The sequence below is a fragment of the Colossoma macropomum genome, unplaced genomic scaffold, assembly GCF_904425465.1.
Source record: "Colossoma macropomum unplaced genomic scaffold, Colossoma_macropomum, whole genome shotgun sequence".
In the NCBI taxonomy this organism is placed as follows: domain Eukaryota; kingdom Metazoa; phylum Chordata; class Actinopteri; order Characiformes; family Serrasalmidae; genus Colossoma; species Colossoma macropomum.
In genome coordinates this window covers 2,118,620-2,127,500 of record NW_023494791.1, presented here as the reverse complement: position 1 = coordinate 2,127,500, position 8,881 = coordinate 2,118,620, and the positions used below count along the sequence as shown (strand labels likewise).

Genomic DNA, 8,881 nt, shown 5'->3' with positions numbered 1-8,881 from the left:
AAGCTCCAACAGTGGTTTTAAGGTCTGATTGTGAACCTTAAATAAGTTTTTCCAGGTGAAAAGTTCGTATTTGTACCTTTTCATAACCGAATGTTTTAAAACAGAACAGTAAAATAAAAGCCTGGAGACGAGACGGGGTGTGTGGAGTCAGTACAGCTTAGAACATATCATTTCATTATGGTTCAGTTATGTTCCCTGACTAAAGGTACTGAGATGTACTTTTGAGGGTTCCACCCCAGTGACAGTTTAGTACTTTTATGTCTGAGAGTGTAGCATAAATGACGCGAAATGGGGAAAAACATCAAACCAAATGTTTCAGAAAATACATCAAAAATTCAGCAAACAAGAACTAGAGGTGATGGAGGAAGAAACAGCCAACAGGAAAAAATGCCTCCGCAGAAAATGCGATAATTGTGGGGTGACGGTGGAAAACGGGAGAATTTGAGGAGAGGTTGAGCATCAACTCTTACAGCCTAAGACAGTGTGAGGCTGTTATATGGTCAAGAAAACATTTAAAAACATAATATTTTCAAGAATATCACCTGTTACTAAAATTATCCTTAAGAAAAGAAAAGAGAAGAATTCTTAAGAGGTTATTTGACGAATAACATTTTTGTAATTTTTTTTCTTGAGAATGAAATTAAGAAAAGCACACATTTGAGAAGATCTTCTTTCTCAGGACACTTTCATGAATCCGGCCCCTGGTTACTCACTTTAGTTAACACTGAATCATTGTTGCACCTTTGAAGATGCATTGACTTTGTACTTTGGTGAACAAAAAATGTATCTTTTTTTCTCACAGTGTAGATCAGAGGTCACTAATAGGCGGACCGCGGTCCGAGTCCGGACCCAGGCGCTGTCCTATGCGGACCTGGACCTATAACCGATAAACTATGGAGAATTATTTAATTTTGATGGGGTGGTCCTGTTTTAATCGCCGTAGCTTTTCTAGCCTTTACGGTAGCTTTAGCGTCCCGAGGAGACTCACAGACCAATCGCATGTGTTGTAAATATCACACGTGACGCTACTCAGCCAATCAGAACTGTGCATTACAATGAGCACTGAGACTCGAGTGAGTGACGCTCACACAGGGGACGAGGCGAGAAACAGCAGTCGGAGAAGAAAGTGAGTCAGAGGGAAGTTGTTTCACATGCCGTTCTCTAAAAAGAGAAAACTGACAATAAATATTGTTGAAATATGACTGAATTGTACTTTATTTGATTTGATATTCAGTTGTCGACTGTATAAGATGTTGATATACCTACTAGGCTACTTCAGTACACAGTATATGCCACTATGATGTTCTGGACCTTTGCTCGAGGATGTTTTCTCTAACTGGACCTTATTGAATTTTAATTGACTACCCCTGGTGTAGATGTTGTGTAGCCTTACGAACACTGTCCTTTAGTAACTCGCTACCAAGAGGTCTAACTGAAAAGTCTCCAAGTGAACTCACTGCCTGACCGGCTTGATCCATAAGAGAGGTTTTATTGCAGCAGATTGACTTGCTGAGGTGGTAATAACACTGTTTATTATCACTGTTTATAACCAGGCTCCACTGACATTGAGTGCAGGCGAGAGTTGAATGGCTCTTCAAACTTTTATTATCCATTGAATGGCAAAAATAAAGATTTCCCAATGCCCCCGTCCCACCCAGCCCCTTAAAGCCCCCCGTTTCACTGAGGACCAACAGAGAAGCAACATCAATAGATTCTTATAAAATTATTCTGATTTACAAAATGCATGGACATCAGGGCGTATTACGTCATCACTCGCCGCTTGAAGCTAACGTGAACACGGTTGGGCTGCTGCCGGTGCTCCGCTCGTGGTCTTCGTATGTTCTCCGGTTGCACTATGCCAATCTAGAACTCATTTCAATGCCGTTTATTGATCTATCACTTTACAGAGAACACGTCAAAAGGAAATGTGCCTGTTCTGGGGCCAAAAACTCACTATATACGTCAGGCTAACATCTCTCGTTAGAGTGTACTTGTTATATACAATGTAAACATTTACTTTATAGGTAACCACATCTTATGTATTTTTTTTTGTTATGTCGAGACACATTGTTTCAGAGTTAAATGCTGATATCCTTTACTATTATCTGGATATGGAATGTCTATGACAGTCGCCGGTAATTGCGTTTCCTTATCGGGTGGTCGTCCTCAGAGCGGCTAATTGAGAGAAAAGGTGAGGGGGGGGGGAGAAAGAATAGAACATGCATTAGTAATTAATGAGCAGTGATTTGTTATATAGACAATACTGGCTAATGCAGAGAAAATGGAGAGAGAGGGAAGAGAAATACATGCTCTGTTAATGCTGTATTCATTTTACACACTTTATTACTAATAAAGGGTTCTTTGGCTGCATAGGAACCACTTTTGGCTGCTTACAGAACCTTTGAATGGATGGTTCTTTGTGAATGAGATGCCCAACACTCACATAAAGTGTTCTTTAGCTGCATAGGAACCACTTTTGGCTGCTTACAGAACCTTTGAATGGATGGTTCTTTGTGAATGAGATGCCCAACGCTCAAATAAAGGGTTCTTTGCACAATACCATAGAAGAACCACTTTCAATTCCCTAGAGAACCTTTTCTAAAGAATGTAAATAAACAGGGTTCTTTGTGTGATGCCACAGTGGACCCATATTTGGTTTCCTAAAGAACCTTTCAACTTATCCATCTTTAGAGAACCATTTTTGGAAAATTAAAATTTAAAGGACCTCCACATAATGTAAATGTTCCAGGAAGAACCTTTCAATTGTCATGTGAAGGTTCTTTAAGGTTTTAAAAGGTTCTTTGCACTCACAAGTCTCTCTGTCAAACATGGTTCTGTAGTAAATCAAAAGTGGTTCTTCTATAGCATCATGCAAAGATCCTTTTTAAGAGTGTTGGACATCTCGTTTACAAAGAATCATCTGCTGAAAGGTTCTTTAGGGAACCAAAGTTGTTTCCTATATGGCCAAAGAACCCTTCATTTTTAAAAGTGAAGAACATTTACATCATGTTATAATACATGATCATACATTCTTAGCAAAAAGGGTTCTATGTAGTACTGAAAGGGGTTCTTTGAACACTTTTGGGTGCTGTATAGAACTATTTTAAAAGAACCATATACAACTGTTTTTTCACAATAGAAATGAACTGGTTGACCATGCGCAGAACCATTAATGCATTAGACGTAGAACCATTGCCTTTACTAAAAAGCATTTTTTAAGAGTGTAGGCTTTTTCAAGAACCTTATATTCACGCCAAGAACCATTAGGGAACCTTTACTGTTATACATGCATTCTCCAGGTTTAGAGACTCACCAGTGGTATATGGTTCAGAAGTTCATCTACAGTGAGATCGTCGTAGCTCTCCCGGTAGGTGGTCTCTCCTCCGGTGGATTCCTCCTGCTCATTGGGAGGGTCTTCTAGACTGGAAATGTATAGAAAAAGTGCATTAATATGGAAGCATGTAATAGTTAATACTCAGTTCTTTTCTCAGTCATATAACAGGCTGCACACTAAGCTTACCTTCTCTTTCCTGTTAAGACGGAGTTCAGGTACTTTTTCACAGCCATCTGCTTGCGGAAGCGACTGTAGTTGTCTGTGAATATTGCATCTGAGTGACGCTTCACTGGCGCCTGGTCTTCCATCAGATCATCACTGAAATGTGAATGTTCATATGAACAGAGCTCAATCTTTAGGAGTTAAATCAACACCAATGCTTCGATTAAACAACATAATTTTCTCATTTGAAAAGATTTTGTAATGAAAAACTTCATCAAATTCACATTTTAAATTCAAAATAATCAACAAAAGAGTCTGGCACTATGTTCTCTTCCTCACGCTTGTTGCATCTGATATTCTGAGGTCCATTACTGATGCACACACTGACAGAAGCACGGCTCTGAATATACTTGGTTCCACACAAACGCAACACGTCAACACGATTCTTGCCAAAAGTAAGTAAAACGAGGGACAGTAGTTGTGCAGATGCAATACATTTAACCCAAGTGGAACCAATGAACACCAATCAAATTCAATCTCATTCTCTTTTACAGTGTGGTTGCTGAGGAAAGCAATCCTCTATCTCTCTCACATCCCTCTATCCAAATCTGTTTCTCTTCTCCAATAAACACAGCGTTTATAAAGAACAAGGATTACGTTTGTGGGTCTAATTAGAGAGAAAAAATATTCTTTTTTGTATTCTTCTTTTTTATACTGTATCACCCTTATTATTATAACTGTGCTGTGTTGCGTGACTGATACTGGCCGCTAAATTTCCTTCGGGATCAATAAAGTATCTATCTGTTTATCTATCTCTATCTATCTATCTATCTATCTAAAAGAAGAGAACTTTCTCATCTTTTTTTGCCCCAAAGCATCTTAGCCCCACTGTATAATTACAACACACACAAAAATCGTCTAAACGTAATTCAGTTATGCGTCACATTGCCACTGACATAGTTTGTTACTGGAACATAAATTTCGGTTGATGCTGGAAACATTTCAGCTCAATTTATTTGGGTTTCTCTGAAACGGAATTCTCTTTGGATCAAAAGTTCCCATTAACTGAAATGCGTTTTCATTATTTTTATCCATTTTTGCAAACCATTTGCTTAAAGAACAAAAATAAATAGTGCGTAAAAGCGCCAAAGTGCGCCAAAGTGCGTAAAAGCGCAGAGCGCCCTACCTGACTCTCTTCCCGATCAGCGACTCCAGATAGCGCCTGGCGGACAGCTGACCCAGCAGTTTACTGTATCCACTGGTGAAGAGACCGTCCGCGTGTCTCGCAGCTCTGCAGAGGAACAGAAACGAGTTTACGAGCCGCGGCCACATCATTCACTCCCTCATTACGCCTCTGTTCAGGGTTCTCTGCGGGATTTCTACAGCAGCCCGGGCTCCGTCGTGTTCACAGTTTCCACGAGCAAAACAAGCCAACAAACCAAAACATTCTTTCCATAATCCACAATAAAAAAAACACACATTTCAGATATTATCAGAATTCTTTCTGACCACTGTAGCACAAACGTGTCTTTCACCTTCTTCGGATTGGCTTTTGATACCGTTCCGTTTTAAAGAGAGTGTATTTTAGTGTGCTGGTTAAAAAAAAGGGATTAATGCTTAAAAACCCATTTAAAGCTGCCTTTAATTGGCATTGCAGATGTGAGAGCCCAGCCTGGTCAGTCCTGAGTGCTGTAAAAAGATCCTTACCTCATTGAGGAGTAGGGTAAACTGAAAGTCCGCGAGTAGAAGATGCTGCAGAGCGCTATGAGGAGAAGCAGCTGAGATCCGTTCCTCTGTAACATCGCTGTAAACCTGCGGAAGAACAGCTCACTGAAGCCTCCAAACGCGACTGAACACAAACACTTATAAATAAAAGTTCCTGCGCTCCTGAAAAGACGGTTCTTGGAGGGCTTTTTGGTAAAGACAGCTGTTCTATAGAACCGTGAACTCTCAAAGAAACATTTGCGTGCTTGAATGGTTCTTTGCATGGTGAAATGGTTCTTCAGATTGATGGAGAACGTGTACATAGTTTGTTAAACGCCATCTGTTGCTATATAGAACCATATACAACACATTCTCCATCATTTTATCATGCAAAGAACGTGCGAATGGTTCTCTGAGTGTTAATGGTTCTGTATAGAACCACTGTCTTTACTAAAGAAGCCTTAAATTTTTTTGTCTGAACATGTAAACAAAGAACCACCAAACACATCTGCTATTCATGGCTACAGATCGGGTTTACACTCTTAAAAAGATGGTTCTTTGAAGGTTCTCGCAAACGTAATGGTCCTATAGAACCATGGACACTCAATGAACCATTTGCGTGTTTAAAAGGTTCTTCAAATTGTTGGAGAATGTATATATAGCACCAAAAAGGGTTCTGATATTGTTAAAGTTTCGTAACAATAGCAGAACCCTTTCTATACAGAACCATATACAACACATTCTCCATCAATCTGAAGAACCATTTCACCGTGCAAGTGGTTCTTGGAGTATTCATGCTTCTAAATAAATCGTCTTCACTAAAGAACCCTTGGAGAACCATCATTTTAAGAGCGCGTTACAGCCTCGAGTCTGAACATGCACGCTTGTAAATAAAAGTTACAGAACGTCCTAGAACCACCGAAATACACCTGCTGTTCTCGGCTACAGACTGAGTTTAGAAGAAGCTTCTCGGTTTGGTGAAGGAGGCAGAGGCAGATCGTGCAGGATGTTGTGACGGACAGTGAGGAGAGTGGACGCTCGGCGAGCTCTTACATGCGCTGGGCTGTGTCCGGAGGTGAGCGCTGACCGTGGTGCTGAAGAGCCAGCCGAAGGTAAAATAGCTCCAAAGTTGAGTGAAGACGCCTCCTCGGCTCTCCGGCTGACGTCTCTCTGAACGGCGTCTCCCCTCGCCCCGTTTTATATATCTGAACATTTCTCATCAAATGGGAACACAATCGGATTTGATCCGGCCTGGTACGTCATGAAAAGAGTCCCGCTGGGACTGATGCGTTCGTCATCGGCTCGCTGGCGCGCGCACAGTCCCGCGCCACGCTCAAATTAAGTTTTTGCCTTTTTGCACGCGGTGACGTTTCTCATTGTCTCGCTCGATTTCGGGGAGATTGGTTTATAGAGTTGCGATTCCACGTGTCGTTCAGGGCGAAGAGGGTCAGTGGGAGTGATTTGAGAGGGACAGGGCTTGGCTGGTGGGCTGTAATGTAAGTCTGCAGGGCTGATTACCAGCTGGAGATGTTTCTGTGGAGATGATTTGTTTGTTTGTTTGTTTGTTTGTTTCAACACTGGAGTTGATTTTGGAACAAAGCTGAATTTGAATTGCTATTTTTTGGTGAGGATCCCTGAATGAGTCAGCCTCCTTTCTCAGATGGGTTAAACAAATATACAGGCCTGCTCTTAGAAAACGATGGTTCTCCTAGGGTTCTTTTATGGGTGCTCTTATGGGTGCTTTTTCAAAAAGGTTCTATATAGAACTGTGCACAATTATGCCATGTTGTGCAAAAAAATAAATGAGTTTGAAAACTTCATTAGAAGGAACCGAAGTCATCAGGGCTTACAGTGCTAAGTTCTAGATATTAACCAGTTCACTAGTGAGGGCTACAAACTCCAAAGCACTGAAGATGATGATAAGATGATGAAAAGCGCCAAGACAGTCTAACTCAATTACACTGCAACGTCAAACAGGTTCTAGATATTAAACTGATAACAGACATAGTAAAATATCTCAATTACAAACATACATTACATGAAATATAAATGCAGTCTCCATAGATTTTCAAACAATTCCTTCATAATTCAGTGTGTGAGGTGTGAACAGAGAGATTCAGAGTGGTTTGGTGTGAAATGGTTCAGGTGTCTTTACAGTGGTGGTGTTAGGAACCAGGGGTCGCCATGACTACAACACAGATATAGACATTTTATTTACTATCCAGAACCACCAGTGAACCTACACGAGTCTTCTGAGTTTATATGGAATGTTGATGATGGAAAATAGTGGAAAATCTGAAATAATAAGTTTTATTTAGTGGCGTGGGTGGGGGGTGGGGGGGGCTTATTTGACCTCTGCACTATAAATAGAATATAAAAAATCTTTTACAGGCCAAAAATGTACAACCCCATTTCCAAAAAAGTTGGGATGCTGTGCAAAATGTATATAAAAGCAAATTTAAATGATGTGCAAAAAAGTTAAACCCTATATTTAATTGAAAATAGTACAAACTGAGAAATTCTTTTGTTTTTTGAAAAAATATATTTGCCCATTTTGAATTTGATGCCAACAACACGTTCCAAAAAGGTTGGGACGGGGGCAACAAAAGGCTAGTACAGTTGTGTAATGCTAAAAAAACACCTGGTTGTGTATTGGCAACAGGTCAGTAACATGACTGGGTATAAAAGAGCATCTCAGAGAGGCGGAGTCTTTCAGAAGTAAAGATGAGGCGGGGTTCACCACTCTGCACGATCAAATTGTGTAACAATAGTGCAACAGACATGATTCTGTAGTGGAAATTGCTGCATGGGCTCAGGAGCACTCCTGAATACCACTGTCTGTGAAAACGGTTCATCACTGCATCCACAAATGCAAGTTAAAACTCTAAAACGCAAAGAAGAAACCAAATATAAACAGGATCCAGAAATGCTGCCGCCTTCTCTGGGCCTGAGCTCATTTAAAAGTGGACTGAGGTGAAGTGGAAAAGTGTCCTGTGGTCCAACGAATCAACATTTGAAATTCTTTTCGGAAATCATGGACACTGTGTCCTCCGGGCTAAAGACCACTCAGCTTGTTATCAGTGCACAGTTCAAAAGCCAGTATTCATGATGGTGTAGGGGGGCATTAGTGCACATGGTATGGGTGATGTGCACATCTGTGAAGGCACCATTAATGCTGAATGATATATACATGTTTTGGGAACATATGCTGCCATCCAGACAACGTCTTTTTCAGGGAAGGCCTTGATTATTTCAGCAAGACAATGTAAAACCACATTCTGCATGTATTTCAGCAGCATTTCTCCGTATTAAAAGTCCAGGTGCTAAATTGACCTGCCTGCAGTCCAGACCTGTCACCACTGAAAACATTTGGCACGTTATAAAATGAAAAATACGACAAATGAGCCCCTGAACTGATGAGCAGCTGAAATCCTGTATCAAACAAGAATGAGAAGACATTAGTCTTTCTGAACTACAGCAGCGTCTCCTCAGTTCCCAAACACTTACAGAGTGTTGTTAAAAGAAGAGGTGATGAAACTCAGTGGTAAACAGGCCCCCGTCCCAACTTTTTTGGAATGTGTTGTTGGCATCAAATTCAAAATGAGCAAATATTTTTCAAAAACAATCAAATTTTTCAGTTTCAACATTTGATATGTTGTCTTTATAGTATTTTCCTTTAAA

The 8,881-nt window shown here is 40.5% G+C and overlaps 1 protein-coding gene across 1 annotated transcript; it reads right to left on the bottom strand.

The window, feature by feature from the left end:
• Nucleotides 1-2,042: 2,042 nt before the first annotated feature.
• On the bottom strand, nt 2,043-6,370 carry LOC118809878 (vasoactive intestinal peptide). Its single transcript, XM_036573388.1, has 6 exons — nt 6,254-6,370; nt 5,204-5,308; nt 4,683-4,787; nt 3,521-3,652; nt 3,314-3,422; nt 2,043-2,175 (listed from the first exon to the last, which is right to left on the bottom strand). Coding segments are annotated over exons 1-6 (462 nt in total). The 5' UTR covers nt 6,256-6,370; the 3' UTR covers nt 2,043-2,166.
• Between the last annotated feature and the right edge of the window lie 2,511 nt (nt 6,371-8,881).

Bases quoted from the DNA above. Each gene is read 5' to 3' on its own strand.
- LOC118809878 (XM_036573388.1), bottom strand. The intron at 4,788-5,203 runs GTAAGGATCTTT...GTTCCTCTGCAG, and splicing joins TTACCCTACTCCTCAATGAG to AGCTGCGAGACACGCGGACG. The intron at 3,653-4,682 runs GTAGGGCGCTCT...TTCACATTTCAG, and splicing joins CTGATCGGGAAGAGAGTCAG to TGATGATCTGATGGAAGACC.